Consider the following 20,138-nt stretch of genomic DNA (forward strand, 5'->3'; position numbering starts at 1 on the left):
TTCTTTGTTTACTCTCAGAATGAATTGGTCATTGACACAACCGAAATATTCAATCAGCGATTTTCAGCCCAGTGCCCCCAGAACTCACCTTGCAGTTTGGAAATCAAGTCCATTGAGCTAGCAGACTCAGCACCGTACTTCTGTGCCAGCAGCCAAGCCACAGTGCTGACTGAGAGTTCTTCTTAGAATATGAACTCATTAGGAACCTGCTCAGGAAATACGTGGTACATTAGGTGGCTAAGAACTAAGAGAAACCCAGTGCATAAGCCAGAAGAGAAAGCTTGTAAATGGCATCTCTTGGTGAGAAAAATGAGTGATTAAAACAGCTGATGGGGACAGAAACCCAGGGGAGGGAAAGGGGGGCTCAGATAGCCAGGTGTGCAGCACATTTGTCAAGAGTCAAGATTTACCAGGGTGCTCTCTGTCTCTCTGCCTCCCTGTCTCTGTCTCTGTCTCTCTCTCTCCCTCTCTCCCTCCTTTCCTTTCCTGCCTCTTTCTCTTTCCAAATGAGTCTCATAGGTTTCTTACCATCTTTATAAAAAGTGTGTAATTCTGAGCTTTTCACCTGGTAAAACTGTGTGCTCCTGACTGAGGATGATTGAGCACATCTCCCCTAACTTTCAAATGGACCCCAGACATTTAGGCCAGTACAGTTCCCTACACAGGATGCTGAGACCCTCAGGGTTACCTGACTGATTTCCACAGCTGTCCTTGCCACAGAAGCTTCCCAGAAACTCTCAGAAACTTCTATCTTCTGGAAGCGAAATCATGTAATTTTTAAAAGCAACTTTATCAAAATACAAATACATTCAATAATGTTCACCCCATTTTGAGGGTGCAGCTCAATAAATTTTGACAAGTTTTATACTCATGACAGAAGCATGACAATCAACATGAAAAGGTGTTAAAAATTAGCTTTAGTAAATGTTGATCCTTGAGTACATTCAGATTTTTAAGGGCTCTTCTTCAGTGGTGATGTTCCAACAACCCTTGGATATGGAGCTCTGGCCTTTTCTTCATTTGTACTTGAATTCAGTGTAGACCTAGAAGGCCAACTACTTCAATAGATGGGCAACCCAAAAGCAACAATTTATTCAAATCCTTAAGGAAATATTGAGAAATACTATTTTTGAACAGTGCTGTATAAACAACCCTAAGGAGTGTGACTTATGCTTGATTTTAAAAATGAGTAATTTTTATCACATACGGTTTTTTGATTCATGGCCAACTTTATGCAGGAACTCCTAGAAATGATGCTTTAGGCTGCTCTGTGATGCATCATACCACCTGCTCTGCACATTTTTCTAAGTTAGAACAAACAGCCTGATGTATTATTAAAAGAAAAATGCAACCAGTTTGACCTCCTCATCAAGTTTTCTCTATAGATTTTTCAAGCATAAAATGAGGCTTATGGACTCCCATCCCAGAGGAAAGGGCTTTTGGGCCACCGGTTGTACAGCCACTCCCAGCCCAGAGGTAGGGGCTACTGAGCCCTGTTCCACTGCTGCTGGTCCAGAGGAAGGGGCTTCTGGGGCACCATCCAGCCTGCCGCTCCTGGCCCAGAGGAAGGGGCTTCCTGGCCACCATCCCTCCCGGCGCTTCCAGCCCAGAGGAAAGGGCTTTTGAGCATTTGACAAAATCCAACATGCATTTAGGATAAAAATCCTACAAAAAATTGGAATAGATGGTCTCTACCTCAAACTGATAGAAGCCATCTATGAAAAACCAACAGCCAATATCATACTAAATGGTCAAAAACTGAAATCCTTCTCACTAAAATCAGGAACAAGAAGAGGAAGTCCACTATCACCACTCTTGTTCAATATAGTTCTGGAAACTTTAGCCACAGTAATTAGACAAGAGAAAGAAACAAAAGGAATAAAGATAGGAAATGAAGAAGTCAAATTGTCATTATTTGCAGATGACATGATACTCTATATAGAAGACCCCAAGAACTCCACCAAAAGTCTTCTAGACTTAATAACCAAATTCAGTCAAGTAGCTGGTTACAAGGTCAACACACAAAAATTAAAAGCTTTCCTCTACACCAATGACAGACTCACTGAGAGAGAAATAGGGCAAATAATTCCTTTCACAATAGCATCCAAAAAACAGAAATACCTAGGAATCAACCTAACAAAAGAAATCAAAGACCTCTTCTCTGAAAACTATGGCACTCTGAAAAGAGAGATTGAAGATGCTATCAGAAAATGGACAGACATCCCCTGCTCCTGGGTAGGAAGGATTAATATAGTGAAAATGGCCATAGTTCTAAAACTGCTATATAGATTCAATGCAATTCCAATTGAGATCCCAGCAGTATACTTCACAGACCTTAAGAAAACAATCCAAAAATTCCTTTGGAACAAGAAGAGACCCAGAATAGCAAAAGCAATTCCAGGTAACAGAGACATGGCAGGGGGTATCACAATCCCCAACCTGCAACTACACTACAAAGCTACTGTGATAAAAACAGCATGGTACTGGCAAAGAAACAGACTTGAGGACCAGTGGAACAGATTAGAAGATGCAGAAACAACGCCAGACACACTCAGCCATCTCATCTTTGATAAAGGAGCCAAACACCCTCACTGGAGGAAAGATAGCCTCTTTAATAAATGCTGCTGAAAAAATTGGGTTTTAACTTGCCAAAGATTAAAACTAGATCTATATCTCTCTCCATGCACTGAACTAAAATCAAAATGGATCAAAGATCTAAATATTAGAATAGAAATGCTGAAACGGCTGGAACAGAGGTTAAGTAGAACTCTTGAAGACATTGGTGTAGGAAAAGATTTTATGAACAAAGCCTCAGTTGCCCATGAAGTAGCACAAACAATCAACAAGTGGGATCTCTTCTTATTAAAAAGTTTCTGCACAGCAAGAGAAACCACCAACAGCATGAAGAGACAACCTGCAATGTGGGAAAAAATCTTCACTTGCTTTTCCTCAGACAAAGGTCTACTATCTCGAACCTATAAAGAATTTAAAAAATCAGACCTCCCAAATTTAAAGACCCAATCTGAAAATGGGCATCTGAAATGAACAGACATTTCTCACACAAAGAAGTAGAAATAGCAAATAAATACATGAAAAAATGTTCAATATCACTGGTCATTCGAGAGATGCAAATGAAAACAATGCCGAGATTTCAGCTCACTCCAGAAAGAATGGCTGCTATCATGAAATCAACCAATAACAAATGCTGGCGGGGCTGTGGGGAAAGAGGAACCCTGCTCCACTGCTGGTGGGAGTGTAGACTGGTGCAAGCACTGTGGAAATCAGTATGGAGATACCTCAAAGAACTAGGGCTAGAGGTCCCATTTGACCCTGCTATTCCCCTTCTGGGCATCTCCCCCAAAGAATTAAAAGAATCATACCACAGTGATATATGTGCACCTATGTTCATAGCAGTACAGTTTGTGATAGCTAAAACTTGGAAACAGTCCAATTGCCCATCAACTGGAGACTGGATAAAGAAAATGTGTTTTTTTTTTATAAAATGGAGTACTACTCAGCCATAAAAAATGAGAAATTAGAGATAGTTATAGCTAAATGGATGCACATTGAGGTGATACTCTTAAGTGAAATAAATAGGATACACATGTATAAATACTGAATAGTTTCTCTGGTGTGAGAAGCTGAAAGTGTAAATAAGGACTAAATGTATAATAGGTCATGTGAAATAGGAAGAAAAGGGGCAAAGGGGAAGGAAATGGCAGGGGTAGGGGAAAGGAAAGAAGGGAATGGGATTAATATGAGAAAATGGAAAAATAGGAACAAAATCTTTGTAAATAGGGAGGACTGGAGGGGTTGAAGGGAGGGCTGGGCAAGGGTGAAATATAAGAACCAAGAGAGATTATGTAAAGGTGCAAATTTCCAATGATGAATGTCATTATATTGTATACCTAAAATGTACCAATGATTAGAATGAATAATGGATAATACAAAATAGGAAGAAAAGGCCCAAAGGGGTAGGGGTAGTGGAAGGGGCAGAGGAAAGGAAGGAAGGGAAAGGAAAAATGATGAGAAATGGAAAAAGTGGAAACAAAGTCTTTGTAAATAGGGAAGGGTGGAGGGGGTGAAGGGAGGGCTAAAAATGGGGAAAAAATAAGAACCAAGATGCATCATGTAAAGTTACAAGTTCCCAATGAGAAATGTAAATGTGTTGTATACCTAAAATGCACCAATAAAAGAATTTAAGAAAAAAAATGAGGCTTATGACCCAATATGATTATAAGTAAGAGTAAAATTTCAAAGAAAATTTTCAAGAATGCAAAAGTGATAACAATAATTAAGTACCTGAATCCTACCATTTACTCTCCCCAAACCAAATTTGAATAAAAAAGCACATCTCTATTTTTTCACCCATCTTAATTGAAATATAAATTCCTTCCATGATAAATATAATGAAGAGACCATAACAGTTTTATTAATACTGTGACAGAGTCAATTTTTTTTTTGTACCAGGGATCGAACTCAGGTCCTTGTGCTTGCACAGCAGGCGGTGAAACCACTGAGCTAAATACCCTCCCCTCAGAGTCAATATTGCAGTAACAATATATTTGCATGTATAGTACATACATTTGCATATTCATATGAAATTCAGCTAATTTCCTATCACATTACATAAAGCATATACCATTTGTTCTCATCACTATTTTGAAATCATAGCAGTTTTCAGACTCACCAGGATTTAAAATGTAAAGAGGTACATATATTAATACATCATATATTTAAAAATATTTTGATATCTGCATTTCAAAATAGTTGGCTTCCTTTGTAGTGATATGCATTCTAGTTTATTCTTTTAAAATATTTTTGTTACAAGGGCTCCTTGAGAGTGATCAGACAGACAAAGGGGTCTAGGATAAAAGCAAAAAGAGCTCTGTACAAGGAATGAGAACTTCCACTTTGTAGGTCTGATTGGGAATAGAACGTCTCAACCTCAGCAATGAGGGCAACCATGTAGCAAGAGTTCTTTTTGACATCTCACCTGCACTGCTGCTGTTCTTAATGATTCTTATTCTAAATCAATACCTCATTTACTCCCCTTTCATCAGACACTTCTGCTTCCCACCTCTTTCAATCTCTACCTTCTGCTTTTGTTCCAGAAGAGGGCAGCAAAGCTCCTGATCCACCAGATTCCAACTGAAAGTGATGTGAAAGTATAGTATCTTTTTTGTCTGAGACCTCAGATAAGATATAAAACAACATTTTGTCTTCAAAAGCTTTCAGAAATTTTTGATCAATGGTCTCATTTCCACTGATATAAGACTCTTGAGAAGAACCTGTGCTGTGCAATCATTTACATGTGTACAAATCTTAACTTAATGCTGGGGAATATTTCAGTTATCAAGTGCAATTGTAGGTCAATAAATTCTGATTTTCCTTACTATATTAATTTTCCATTTCATTGTGTATTAGACTACAAGGTCCAGAAAACAATAACACCAAACAAAAATGTGGAGCTCATTATGTGTTAAGAATTGTTCTAAATTCTATTTCTGTAATTTTGAGACAGATATTCACTATCTTTGTTTTACAAATGAGAAAATAAATGGAACAGAAGTTAATTTTCCCAAGGTTACATAGCTTATAAATGGCAGAGCCAGGACTCAGCCCATCACCTCCCAAATCCCTGCACTAATCCTCTGAGGTCAGCTGAATGCCATTTGCTGTTGCTGAGATTACAGGCATAAATGAGAAGAAGGCTTTTGGGCTGCTATACCACCACTCCTGGTGCTGAGGAGGTGAGCCTTGCAGGCACCAGCAGCACACAGCGCCCCCCCCCCCCGTCAAAATGAGAAGAAACATAAACAAGCCTCAAAACCAGACTTCCACATGACCTACAGCAACCCCAAAGGGAAATGAGATGGAACACTCTGACACTCAAACACTTGGACTCCCTGAACTGGCAACTAAATGGGACCTGGAAAAAATAAAATCAGAAATAATTTTTCACATAACAGCAGAGATTGTGCCTATAGTGCAAGACATGAGACATGATTAATAAATCTAGACAGGACACAGATAAAAAAAATAGAGGAGCTGAGGAACATGATGGAATCTCAACATAGGAAACAAATGGAATCCATAAAACAGATGCAAACAGATTTCCAGGAGATTAAAATCTCCACTGAAAGTCTATGCAGCAGAATGAACCAATGTGAGGACAGAATTTCAGATATAAAAGATAAGATTGCAATTCGAGAACAGGAAAAGAAACATTTCTTTAAAATGGTAAGGGACCATGAGAAATCAATCCAGCAGCTGCTGGATGGTCCAAACAAGAATAACATAAGACTGATTGGAGTCAATGAAGAAACAGGAGAGAGTGGAGATGACATAAGAAAAATTGTTCACAGAAGTGATGGCAGAGAACTTCCAAAGCAAGCAGGGGAAAAGAACTTGACATACAGATAAGTGAGGCACATAGGACTCCAACTAGACTTGATTAAAAAAAATCTACAAATAGGCATATAATAGTTAAGATTCCAGAAACCCAACAGAAGAACAAAATTCTACAAGTAGTTAGTGAAAAGAAACAAATCATATACAAAAGAAAGCCCATCGGAATCACAGCAGGCTTCGCAAAGCAAACCCTCAAGGCAAGAAGAGCTTGGAAGGATGTATTTCTAGCTCTAAAAGAAAACAGCCTCCAACCCACATTGATGTGCCCTGCAAAACTAGCTTTCAAAATGGATGGAGAAATAAGATACTTTCATGACAAAGAGCACCTTAGGAACTTCATGAATAACAAACCAGCACTCCAAAAAATTTTAGACAATATCCTAGGAAAACACAATGAGGATTACAGCCCCAGAAAGCCCAACAGAATGAGTCCATCAGGCACAATAAGAAATTAAAAGCAAAGGGGGAGAATCCAACAAAAAGTAAAAGTCATGACAATGATAAGTCAATATGTATCAGTTATAACCATCAATGTTAATGGTCTCAATTCACCAATCAAAAGAAATAGACTGGCAGAATGGGTCAAGAAGCAAAATCCAACAATATGCTGCATACAAGAAACACACTTAATTCAAAAAGAAACTTGTAGACAAAGTTAAAGGGTGGAAAACAATACTCAATCCAATAGGAACCCGAAAAAATGCAGGAGTAGCTATCCTTTTTGCAGCTCAAGCTGATTTCAAACCAACACTGATTAAGAGAGGCAAAGAAGGACACTACATCCTTGTAAAGGGAACAATTCAAGAGGAAGAGATGACAATCATAAACATACATGCATGAAATGCTAGTGCACTCAACTATATAAAACAAATACTAATGGACATGAAAAAGCAAATGAGCACTAATACAATATTAGTGGGGGGTCTCAATACCCCATTGTCACAAATAGATAGATCAACTAGACAAAAAATAAGCAATGAAATACTAGAACTGAATCAAACTCTTGAACAAATGTACTTAACAGATGTTGGCAGAGAGTTCCACCCCCACAAAATCAGAATAAACATTCTTTTCAGGTGCACACAGGTTGTTTTCTGAAATAGACTACATACTCGCTCATAAAACATGTTTAAGTAAGTGCAAAGGAATTGAAGTTATCCCCTGTATATTATCAGACCAAAGTGTGATGAAATTGGAGATCAATAGCAAAAGAAACTGCCAAAATTTCATAAACACGTGGAAATTGAACAACACACTTCTGAATAACCAATGGGTCACAGAGGAAATTAAAGAAGAAATCAGACAGTTCCTACAATTAAATGACAATGACAATACAACATATCAGAATCTATGGGACACAATGAAAGCTGTCTTACGAGGGAAATTCATAGCAGTGAATATGCATATTAGGAAAACAGTGAGCACAATTAAACAACTTGATGCTGAGCCTCAAGCTTCTAGAAAAAGAAGAGCAAGACAAACCCAAAGCTCATACAAGGGAGGAAATTATAAAGATCAGGGCAGAAATCAATGCAATGGAGACTAAGAGAACAATACAAAAAATCAATGAAGCCAAGAGTTGGTTCTTCGAAAGAATCAACAAAACTGATGAACCCCTGGCCAACCATATCAGGAAAAGGACAGAAAAGGCCCAAATCCATGCAATTAGGAATGAAAAGAATGAAATTACGATGGACCAGGCAGAAATCCAGAGGATCTTTAATACCTACTTCGAGAACCTATATGCCAATAAGATGGACAACACAGAAGAAATGGACAGATTTCTGGATACTTATGAATTACCAAAATTGAACGAGAAAGACTTAAAAATTCTAAATGACCCAATATCAATCAATGAAATTGAAAACATGATTAAAAACTTATCAACTAAGAAAAGCCTGGGTCATGATGTCTTCACTGCTGAATTCTACAAGACATTTAGAGAGGAACTACTGCCACTACTGATTAAACTCTTCAATGAAATTGAAAGGGAAGCAATACTCCCAAATTCCTTCCTAGAAGAAAGTATCACCTTGATTCCCAAAGCAGAGAAAGACCCAACCAAAAAAGAGAACTATAGGCCAATATCACTGATGAACATAGATGCAAAAATTCTTAATAAGATAGTTGTCAATAGAATGCAGAAGATCATCAAGAAGATCATACACCCTGACCAAGTGGGATTCATCCCAGAGAGGCAGGGATGGTTCAACATACACAAAGCAATGAATGTAATACCATGGGGCCAGGAATTTAGCTCAGAGGCACCATGCCTGCCTCACAAGTGCAAGGTCTTGAGTTCAATCCCTGGAACAAAAAACAAAACAAAACAAAACAAAACCAGCCTGATAAATGAAATACTCTATATCAATAGAGCCAAGGACACAAAACATATGATCATCTCAATAGACGTAGAAAAAGCATTTGACAAAATCCAACACACATCTATGACAAAAACACTCCAAAAAATTGGAATAGATGGTCTCTACCACAATCTGATAAAAGCCATCTGTGAAAAATCAACAGCCAATATCATACTAAATGGTCAAAAACTGAAATCCTTTACACTTAAATCAGGTACAAGACAAGGATGTCCACTATCACCACTCCTGTTCAGTATAACTTTGGAAACATTAGCCACAGCAATTAGACAAGAGAAAGAAATAAAAGGAATAAAGATAGGAAATGAAGAACTCAAACTGTCATTATTTGCAGATGACGTGATACTCTATATAGATGAGCCCAAGAACTCCACCAAAGTCTTCTAGGCTCAATAAGCAAATTCAGTCAAGTAGCTGGTTACAAGGTCAACACACAAAAATCAATAGCTTTCCTCTACATGAACAACAGACTCACTGAAGAAAAATAGGACAAACAATTCCTTTCACGATAGCATCCAAAAACTGAAATACATAGGAATCCTATGTATTTTGTTAGGAAACCCTAACAAAAGAAATCAAAGACGTCGTCTCTGAAAACTATGGCACTCTGAAAAGAGATTGAGAATGATATCAGAAAATGGACAGACATCCCCTGCTCCTGGGTAGGAAGGATTAATAGAGTGAAAATGGCCATACTTCCAAAACTGCTATATAGATTTAATGCAATTCCAATTGAGATCCCAGCAGCATACTTCAAGGACCTTGAGAAAACAATCCAAAAATTTATTTGGATCAAGAAGCGACCCAGAATAGCAAAAGCAATTCCAGGTAACAGAGATAGGGCAGGGGGTATCACAACACCCAATTTGAAACTATACTGAAAATCTACTGTGATAAAAACAGCACGGTACTGGCAAAGAAACAGACCAGAGGATCAGTGGAACAGATTAGAAGATGCAGAAACAATGCCAGACACACTCAGCCATCTCATCTTTGATAAAGGAGCCAAGCACCCTCACTGGAGGAAAGATAGCCTCTTTAATAAATGCTGCTGAAAAAAATGGGTTTCAACTTGCCAAAGATTAAAACTAGACCTATATCTCTCATCATGCACTAAACTAAAATGGAAACGGATTAAAGATCTAAATATCAGAATAGAAATGCTGAACCAGTTGGAACAGAGGTTAGGTAGAACTCTTGAAGACATTGGTGTAGGAAAAGATTTTATGAACAAAACCTCAGTTGCCCATGAACTAGCACAAAAAATCAACAAGGGGGATCTCTTCTTATTAAAAAGCTTCTGCACAGCAAGAGAAACCACCAACAGTGTGAAGAGACAACCCACAATGTGGGAAAGAATTTTCACTTGCCGTTCCTCATACAAAGGTCTACTATCTCGAATCTATAAAGAACTTAAAAAAATCAGACCTACTAAATTTAAATACCCAATCCAAAAATGGGCATCTGAAATAAACAGACATTTCTCAGACAAAGAAGTAGAAATAGCAGATAAACATGAAAAATTGTTAAAAATCACTGGTCATTTGAGAGATGCAAATGAAAACAATGCTGAGATTCCACCTTATCCCAGAAAGAATGGCTGCTATCATGAAATCAACCAATGACAAATGCTGGGGAGGCTGTGGGGAAAGACAAACCCTGCTCCACTGCTGGTGGGAGTGTAGACTGGTGCAACCACTGTGGAAATCAGTATGGAGATACCTCAGAGAACTAGGACTGGAAGTCCCATTTGACCCAGCTATTCCTCTGCTGGGGATCTTCCCCAAAGAATTAAAAGAATCATACCACAGTGCACCCATGTTCGTAGCAGCACAGTTTGTAATAGCTAAAACTTGGAAACAGCCTAATTGCCCATCAACTGGAGACTGGATAAAGAAAATGTGGGTTTTAAAAAATAAAATGGAGTACTACTCAGCCATAAAAAATGATCAATTAGAGATATTTACAGCAAAATAGATGCTCATTGAGGTGATACTTTTAAATGAAATAAATAGGACATATATGTGTAAATACCAAATAGTTTCTCTAGTGTGAGAAACTGAAAGTGTAAATAAGGACTAAAATGTATAATAGATAATGTGAAATAGGAAAAGAAGGGGCAAGGGGAAGGGGAAGTAGGAGGGGTGGGGGAAAGGAAAGAAGGGAATGGAATTAATATGAGAAAATAAAGTAATGGAAACAAAGTCTTTGTAAATAGGGAGGAATGGAGGGTTTAAAGGGAGGGCAGGGGAAGGGGGAAAAAACAAGAACCAAGACAGATTATGTAAAGGTGCAAATTTCCAATGATGAATGTCATTACATTGTACACCCAAAATGTACCAATAAAATTAAATTTTAAAAATAAAATAAAATTACAGGCATAACCAAGGCCCATCTCTGCAGCCTTAACTTCTTACACTAAATACAGAGAATGGAGGAAATGGATTTTTAAAAACAACTGAACATCTGAATCTTTTCCGTGTTTGAGGCTTCCTTCTCTTAAGAACACTGGTGGGAACCATAGCAGTCAATAGAAGCTGCACACTGCAGATATTTGTTGATCTAGATTGCATCACAGCTCGTGCACAGGCATATGGCATTCTGAATTTGAGTCTGCTCAGGAAATGAGGGATTTCTTCTTCTTCCCTCGTGGGAACTTGTCTATGTAGAAGGGATGTGAAGAGCTTCTATATGCAGAAGAGAAGAAACAGGATCTCTCCAAGCCTTAGTCAAATCATCAGCAAGCCCATCTGTATCATTTTGCATTTTGAGCAGGGTTGGGATGATATAGATCTCAGCCCTTTCCCTTGGCTCTGAGGAGCTGCAGAGATATCTTGTCCCCAAAATGGTCAGCCAGGTCCCTGCCTTGTGACCCTTTGTTTTCTGATGTGTGGTTGGTGAATTCCTATTCCAGGCATGCTAGACCCCTGCTCCAGCTCCTCCTTCTCACAGTAGCATCAGGTTCCCTTCTGAACATGATCCACAGCCCTTGACTCTTTATTCCACAGGACCAGGTGATGCTACCATCTACCAGAAGCCATTCATGCACCCAGTAGCTGGACAGGATGTAGAATTGGAGTGTAAACAGAATTTGAGATACAATAGCATGTACTGGTACCAGCATGACCCCAGGCAAGATCTGAGACAGATTTATTATTCAGTGGTTGAGAAGGATGTTCAGAAAGGAGACAACTGGATGCTATAGTGTCTCTCAAGAGGAGAGGGGCTGTTTCTTCTCACTGTGAAGATGGCCCACACCAACCAAATGGCTTTGTGCCTCTCCTCTGGTAGTGCACCACACTGGAAGGGAACCAGTATCCCTTTGGGAACCGATCTCCTCAGAACTGCACTCTCAGCTCATTTTATTATTTCACAGTACTAGAAAGTGAATCCAGGACCTTTGCACTGAGAGCTTTATCCTGAGTCCTTTGCAAGCACTTTGGGAGCAGTTAGCAGAAAGGACCAAGCTGATCAACATGAATTCAGTGCAATGGAAAGCATTTGAGAACAGAGACAGAGTGAAATATTTTAACAAGTTGGTATTTCCTGAGTCAAATTACTTGCCCAAGTGCTCATTTAAATCACCAAATTCTTGTTTATATGTGCCATTCCTGGTTTGTAGGTAAAACTTCTTTGAAAAATTGAATGAATAAGAAAAAGTACATGGAAATATACATGTCAAGTGATTAACAGTGGAAAGGGGGCTAGATGAGGAAAAAAGAAACTTAAGGAAAACTGCAACAAAAAGAAGTGCACTATATAAAAGAAATCGGGTCAGAAAAATCAGGAATCAGAAAATCAGAATCAGAAAATGAGAAATATCTAAAAAAAATACTAGTAAAAGAACTAGCTAAAATATATCCAAAAAAACAAGAACGTGAAATATTTTCAAAGCAGTGGTTAGACTCGGGGTTATAAAAAATGGTATCTGTTGTACTAAAGTATGATTAAGTAATTAATAGCAAGAACAATCTTCAACCTTGAGTTAGAAAGGGATATACAAATTAATAGCAGGGAACACTTAGGAGAAAACTATGAAATTTTGAATAAAAATTGAACAGTAGGTAAGATGAAAATGGAAGGAAAGGGAAAGATGATTATTAACTGAGAAAAAGGTTGTAGAATAGCACTTAAAGAATTTTTAATTAAAACAAACATACACATATATATATATGCATTTATATACATAGGAAGAGAGAGAAAGAGACTGGTCTAAAAATACTACCATTAAGGCATAAAAAATTTAATCATTGTCTAGTAGTAATATGTTATTTATTATGTTTTCATCATAAATTTTGAAAAATATTTGTGTGTTAGGTTAATAAAAATATAAATGAATATATGTAAATGAATAAAATAAAAACCTGTTATATTCACTGAGGTAGAATAAACTTTCCTTCCAATACCAGGAAGTGTTTTTGCTAGGAGCGTGAGTCAGTACCATGAAGACCAAGTCTGGAGAGCGATCACTCACAGGAAGGTGCTGATGGGGAATGGAACAGCTCAGCTTTTGTCACTTGAATGGCACCATGGTCACCTGGCTCCTCTGCTCTGTAGCTCTCTGTCTCCTGGGAGTAGGTGAGTCCTCAGCAAGCAAAGAAGTCCTTGTCCTGGGCTTGCCAACCCAGATCCAAACCCTTTTCTGTGTCAGGGACCCTCCAGGTCTTGGTCTATAGCTTCTGTTTCCTTCTCTTCCAGGCTTTTCTGATGATGAAGTTACCCAGGTGCCAAGACATCTGGTCAAAAGGGAAGGACAGAGAGCAAAGATGAGCTGTGTCCCTAAAAAGGGACACAATGCTGTTTACTGGTATCAACAAAAGCAGAATGAAGAGTTGAAGTTTTTGATTTCTTTTCAGAACAAGAAAGTTATTGATCAAGTAGACATGGCCAAGACACGATTCTTAACTGAATATCCCCAAAATTCACCCTGCAGCCTGGAAATCAAGTCATCTGAGCTAGAAGACTCAGCCCTGTACCTCTGTGCCAGCAGTCAGTCCACAGTGCCAAAAGGCTCATTCCCCTTACTGCACAAACCCCATGAACCCAACTCAGGAAGCAGCTGATAAGTTAGGTTGGAAGGAAGTAACAGAAAGACTTGGAGCTGGCATAACCAAAGTGGAGTTTCTCACACAGCTAAAGGGTGCTTAAAAGGCAAGAATTGGTGGGCTGAAGATTCTCATAAAGGTCCACCTGGACCAGGGTCTAGGGTTGCTGCCTTTCCAGTTGTACTTTTTTTCTCCTTTATCAGCTTTTCTCTTTTTTCTCTCATGTTCTCTTCCTCTTTTAGTCCAAGTCTTCATGATGTGTTAAGAACCACCACACTGAGGGCCAGGGATTTAGGTTCTGAGTTCAATCCTGGTACCAACAAAAAAAAAAGAAGAAGAAGGGGAAGAAGCACACTGATAAAGATCAGCCCAAGTCCTTCCAAGCTTGAATTTAAAATCTCAGGTAAAGAATGGATTACACCTGATCCAACCATGTCCTTCTCCTGGAGCACCAAACTTTAGCCATGCATTGATGTATTTGAAATCACACAAGTGTTTTCTTTTATTATAGATTTAATTCTACCTCAGATTTTCCCCCTCAGCTCAGGATAAATAAAACACTACGTGTTTCTGTTGTACATCCAGTCTGTGACTTCTGAATGCTGCACAATACTACATGCTCCTTTCTTCCAGAAAAGATGCACAATTGTCTTCCCATTTCCTCCCAGCATTGAAGTCACTTGTACATAGGTCTTTATGGACCTGAATAATCAGTTTATAGGGTTATATGTCAAAATCAAGGAGGGAGATAATTGTTGAGACACTGAGTAGAGCCTGTGCATTTTATTTTATGTATCTAAATATCCTGGAGGGCTTTTCAAGTTTATGCTCCATAATTTCCATTCTTACATACAAGTGCATAAGGCTTACTCCCATAGCTTCATGACCACTGTGACATTATCCAGTGCTCTGGAATGTGGCCAGTACAGTGATCTAGAGGAATTGGAAATTCCAGTCTTTTTTTTTTTTTTTGGTACCAGGGATTGAACTTGGGACCTTGTGCTTGTGAGGCAGGCACCAGAACCACTGAGCTAAATCCCCAGCCCTGGAAATTCGACGCTTCCTCATTGTCTTCCAAGATATCATCAGTGGTATCGAGGCCATACTCTTAAGTGAAATAAAAAGGATACACATGTGTAAATACCGAAGAGTTTCTCTAGTATGTGAAACTGAAAGTGTAAATAAGGATTAAAAGGATTAATAACTAATAATTGATACTTTGAAATAGGAAAAGGTCCAAAGGGGTAGGGGTGGTGGGAGGAGATGGGGAAAGGAAAGAATGGAAAGGAAAAATTATGAGAAAAGAAAAATAAAATGGAAATGAAGTATGTAAATAGGGAAGGGTGGAGGGGTGAAGGGTGCACAGGTAATGGAGAAAAAATAAGAACCAAGATACATCATGTACAGGTACAAGCACCCAGAGATAAATCTAAATGTAATGCATACCTAAAAAGTACCAATAAAAGAATTTAAGCAAAAAAAAAAAAGATGCACCAGACAATTTAGGAAAAAAATATATAATAGGAAGAATTTAACAGGAAGTGTGAGAGATGGAGAGAAAGAGAGATGAGAGAGATGTCTTCAAAGACTATTGATAGGGTATTCAAAGTGTAATCACTGTCCAGCAATAGCATGACTATTTTGTTATTTTCTTTTATAACTTTCTAAATACTATATACATATATATATACACATATGTTTATGGTAGTAAAAATACATATAAAGTATTATAAATGAATGAGATATAAACCAGTTGTATTTACTGAGTGAAGCTAAAAGCTGTCCTTCTCATACCAGAAAGTTTTTTTGACAGGAGCATGAGTCAGTACCATGAAGACCAAGTCTGGAGAGCGATCACTCACAGGAAGGTGCTGATGGGGAATGGAACAGCTCAGCTTTTGTCACTTGAATGGCACCATGGTCACCTGGCTCCTCTGCTCTGTAGCTCTCTGTCTCCTGGGAGTAGGTGAGTCCTCAGCAAGCAAAGAAGTCCTTGTCCTGGGCTTGCCAACCCAGATCCAAACCCTTTTCTGTGTCAGGGACCCTCCAGGTCTTGGTCTGTAGCTTCTGTTTCCTTCTCTTCCAGGCTTTTCTGATGATGAAGTTACCCAGGTGCCAAGACATCTGGTCAAAAGGAAAGGACAGAGAGCAAAGATGAGCTGTGTCCCTAAAAAGGGACACAATGCTGTTTACTGGTATCAACAAAAGCAGAATGAAGAGTTGAAGTTTTTGATTTCTTTTCAGAACAAGAAAGTTATTGATCAAGTAGACATGGCCAAGACACGATTCTTAACTGAATATCCCCAAAATTCACCCTGCAGCCTGGAAATCAAGTCATCTGAGCTAGAAGACTCAGCCCTGTACCTCTGTGCCAGCAGTCAGTCCACAGTGCCAAAAGGCTCATTCCCCTTACTGCACAAACCCCATGAACCCAACTCAGGAAGCAGCTGATAAGTTAGGTTGGAAGGAAGTAACAGAAAGACCTGGAGCTGGCATAACCACAGCAGAGTTTCTTATACAGCTAAAAGGTGCTTAAAAATCAAGAAGCAGTGGGCTGACAGTTTGGAAAATGTATTACTGGGGCAGCATCTGGCATGGCTGCCTCTCCAGTTGTACTTTTTCTTCTCCTTTTTCTGTTTCATGCTTATCTTTCACGATGTGTTATCTTTCTCCTTTTGTCCAGACTTACAGTGCCAATAAGATAGTATCCAAAGATCTCAGTTTATCTGGAATCATTTTACCATACTGAAAAAGATCAGTCTGGTTCCTTCTAAGCTATTCTCAGAGATAGAATGAAATAGACATGGTCCAGCCATCACCTCCTCATGGAGCACACAACTCCACCCACACTTGTGTGTATTTGAAATCACATAATCTTTAGTTTATTATGGATGCAATTCAGCCCCTAAGATTTTTCCACTCTGCTCAGAGTGAGTGCAATATTTCATGTTTCAGTGTGTTTATCTGCTCTTCCACTTCTAAATGCTACACAATACTACACTCCCCTTCCTTTCCAGAAAAGATAGCCAGTTTCCCTCCAGTTTCCTGCCAGCACTGAAACCACTTGTGTGCAGTTTTTCATGGACCTATGGAACCACTTCATAGGACTTTATACCTGGAGGCATGATTGTTTGGACATGAATTACGATATGTGTATTTTATGTGTCTATATGTCACAGGAGGACCCTTCAAATTTCCTTACAAGTCTCCAGTCTCACTTTTAAGAGCATAAGTCTTCCTTCCATATCCTCATCACTCTTATAGCATTATTTAGTGCTCTAGATTTTGGCCAGTCCAGTAGTATAGATTCAAAAGTGTCTCTCACTCTCTCCCAGGACATCATCAGTAGTTAGCAAAAAGTTGTAGATCACAATTTAAGAAAACATAAATAAAATAAAGAATTTAATGAGAAATTAGAGCACAGATGCAGAGTGCAAGAAACTGGAAGATTTCTTTATATTACTAAATTGTCAAAAATCTAACAGTTCTGAGGCCGGGGTTTGGCTCAGTGGTTCTGCCACCTGCCTTGCAAGCGCAAGGTCCTCAGTTTAATCCCCGGTACCAAAAAGAACCCAACAAAAAAATCTAACAGTTCTTTTTCAATCCAGAAATCAATCTCTCTCCCTCCCTCCCTCCCTCTCTCTCTCTCCCCCCCCCCCCTCCTGCCTCCTTTCCCATTTGTATTTCTCTGGTTGTTAATGAATTTGAGCACTTTCTCATATGATGTTGATTTTGAATTTCTATTCTCAATGTGGCTTACTTTAGGCCACCTTTTTATTGGGAGTATATTTTTCTCAGTGATTTGTACACTCACCTGAGATATACTAGATATTACTGTATTGTAGACATTGAAAATACTTTCTTCTAATGTGGTGGCACCTGGACCCAGATGTCCAAGGGCCAGTCGGTGTCCAGCAGCTTGGGTGTGTACTTGTTATCTTCCTTAACTCAATCAGAGCCCTCTGTGCCATGTCCTAGGCACTGTGTGTTGCTTTACCCATTTTTACAACTTTGAGCAGTGTAGAAAGAATTTCCAACCACTGCTGTGCCCACAGCCACTATCACCCATAATCAACCACCTTTCATTCAGAAATGCTGAAAAAAAATTTTAATCTATATTTTTTAGCAAACTTGACTCAAATTATTTTCCCTATTTTTTTAATTGGGTTACCTGTCTGGTTATAGCAAAGGAACAGTAAAATTTCATACATTTTATTCTTAAAAGCATACATATCTTTCCCCACATCTTATCTCTTTTATGGTCAAATTCCAACCATCAAAATCAGTAATCTCATTATACTCTTTCTTGATGTGATAGCTGACTCAATACAATTCAGTAGATAACTTGCAGAATTGCTGTCATGCATCAAGACACAAGAGGAAGTTTAGTTACACCACATTGAATTTCAGTGTCTGAGAAAAGAAACAAGAGTAAAAAGAGCCATGGAAAATGTGTTTAAAAGAGTGTATATTAATAAGGACTCTCAAGAGGAACAGAATGAATACAAAATATATGTGAAATCACACAAGGGGATCATTAGGTAGATTTATGGGATTAGAGGTAGGACCATTCACAATGCAGCATCAGAGGATCAGGGGTGGAAAAATTCACAATGTTGTCTGCATGCTGGAAAGACAGAGAATCCAGTAGCTACTCAATCAAGGATGGAAGACACAGAATCAGAGGCATTAAGAATGTACCAGGGGGCTGGGGATTTAGCTCAGTGGTTCCGCCGCCTGCTGTGCATGTGCTGGGACCTGAGTTCGATCCCTGGTACCAAAAAAAAAAAAAAGTGTATGTCACTCACAGATTCAGTAGAGTAACTGAATACAAGGTCAACACTCAAAAAACACTAGCCTGCTTTTTTTTTTTAATTAAATTCTTTTATTGGTACATTTTAGGTATACAACACAATTACATTTCTCATTGGGAATTGTACCTTTACATAATGCATCTTGGTTCTTATTTTTCCCCATTCCTAGCCCTCCCTTCACCCCCTCCACCTTTCCCTATTTACAAAGACTTTATTTCCATTTTTTACATTTCTCAGCATTTTTTCCTTTCCCTTCTTTCCTTTCCCCTGCCCCTCCCACTACCCCTACCCCTTTGGATCTTTTCTTCCTATTTTGCATTACCGATTATTCATTCTAATCATTGGTACATTTTAGGTATACAATATAATGACATTCATCATTGGAAATTTGCACCTTTACATAGTCTCTCTTGGTTCTTATTTTTCACCCTTGCCCAGCCCTCCCTTCAACCCCTCCAGTCCTCCCTATTTACAAAAATTTTGTTCCTATTTTTCCATTTTCTCATATTAATCCCATTCCCTTCTATCCTTTCCCCTAGCCCTCCCACTTCCTTCCCCTTTGCCCCTTTTCTTCCTATTTCACATTACCTATTATACATTTAGTCCTTATTTACACTTTCAGTTTCTCACACCAGAGAAACTATTCAGTATTTATACATGTGTGTCTTATTTATTTCACTTAAGAGTATCGCCTCAATGTGCATCCACTTAGCTATAAATGTCTGTAATTTCTCATTTTTTATGGCTGAGTAGTACTCCATTTTATAAAAATCCACATTTTCTTATCCAGTCTCCAGTTGATGGGCATTTGGGCTGTTTCCAAGTTTTAGCTATTAGAAACTGCGCTGCGATGAACATGGGTGCACATATATCACTGTGGTATGATTCTTTTAATTCTTTGGGGAAGATCCCCAGCAGTGGAAGAGCGGGATCAAATGGGACTTCCAGTCCTAGTTCATTGAGGTATCTCCATACTGATTTCCACAGTGCTTGCACCAGTCTACACTCCAACCAGCAGTGGAGCAAGGTTCTTCTTTCCCCACAGCCCTTCCAGCATTTGTTATTGGTTGATTTCATGATAGCAGCCATTCTTTCTGGAGTGAAGTGGAATCTCAGCGTTGTTTTCATTTGCATCTCTTGAATGACCAGTGATGTTCAACATTTTTTCATGTATTTATTTGCTATTTCTACTTCTTTGTCTGGGAAATGTCTGTTCATTTCAGATGCCCATTTTTGAATTGGGTCTTTAAATTTGGGAGGTCTGATCTTTTTAAGTCCTTTATAGATTTGAGATAGTAGACCTTTGTCTGAGGAAGAGCAGGTGAAGATTTTTTCCCACATTGTGGGTTGTCTCTTCACACTGGTGGTGGTTTCTCTTGCTGTGCAGAAGCCTTTTAATAAGAAGAGATCCCACTTGTTGATTGTTTGTTCTAGTTCATGGGCAACTGAGGCTTTGTTCATAAAATCTTTTCCGAAACCAATGT

At 38.7% G+C, this 20,138-nt stretch overlaps 1 protein-coding gene, 1 long non-coding RNA gene and 1 gene segment (V, D, J or C); 2 read left to right on the forward strand and 1 right to left on the reverse strand.

Moving 5' to 3' along the window:
* The window catches only part of LOC101709223 (T cell receptor beta constant 1-like), a 225,627-nt gene that overhangs the window by 107,846 nt on the left and 97,643 nt on the right, over positions 1-20,138 (forward strand).
* The window catches only part of LOC101714129 (T cell receptor beta constant 1), a 197,134-nt gene that overhangs the window by 87,549 nt on the left and 89,447 nt on the right, over positions 1-20,138 (forward strand). For 7 of the 43 annotated variants that reach the window (XR_015449853.1, XR_015449862.1, XR_015449855.1 and 4 more), the window contains exons 1-2: positions 15,696-15,806; positions 15,927-16,221. The exons of 23 other annotated variants lie outside the window; for them this stretch is intronic. Coding sequence is in view for 2 of the 20 variants with exons in the window: in XM_087207604.1 (XP_087063730.1) it covers positions 13,289-13,373; positions 13,494-13,795 (387 nt within the window). In the remaining 18 variants the exon portion in view is untranslated. Of the gene's footprint in view, positions 1-13,262; positions 13,374-13,493; positions 13,806-15,695; positions 15,807-15,926; positions 16,239-20,138 lie in introns of those variants that run through there. 13 more of the 43 variants (XR_015449852.1, XR_015449854.1, XR_015449857.1 and 10 more) reach the window with 5 other exon arrangements.
* LOC147828950 (uncharacterized) overlaps positions 1-20,138 on the reverse strand; it is a 29,923-nt gene that overhangs the window by 550 nt on the left and 9,235 nt on the right. The window contains exons 2-4 of one of the 3 annotated variants that reach the window (XR_015449896.1): positions 15,635-15,964; positions 13,160-13,531; positions 89-209 (exon numbers count right to left, since the gene is read on the reverse strand). This is a non-coding gene — a long non-coding RNA (uncharacterized LOC147828950). Of the gene's footprint in view, positions 1-88; positions 210-13,050; positions 13,532-15,634; positions 15,965-20,138 lie in introns of those variants that run through there. The other 2 variants (XR_015449895.1, XR_015449897.1) reach the window with 2 other exon arrangements.

The sequence above is a fragment of the Heterocephalus glaber genome, unplaced genomic scaffold (assembly GCF_053883595.1).
Source record: "Heterocephalus glaber isolate CG9 unplaced genomic scaffold, H.glaber_assembly_v1.0 deba00000818, whole genome shotgun sequence".
Classification (NCBI taxonomy): domain Eukaryota; kingdom Metazoa; phylum Chordata; class Mammalia; order Rodentia; family Bathyergidae; genus Heterocephalus; species Heterocephalus glaber.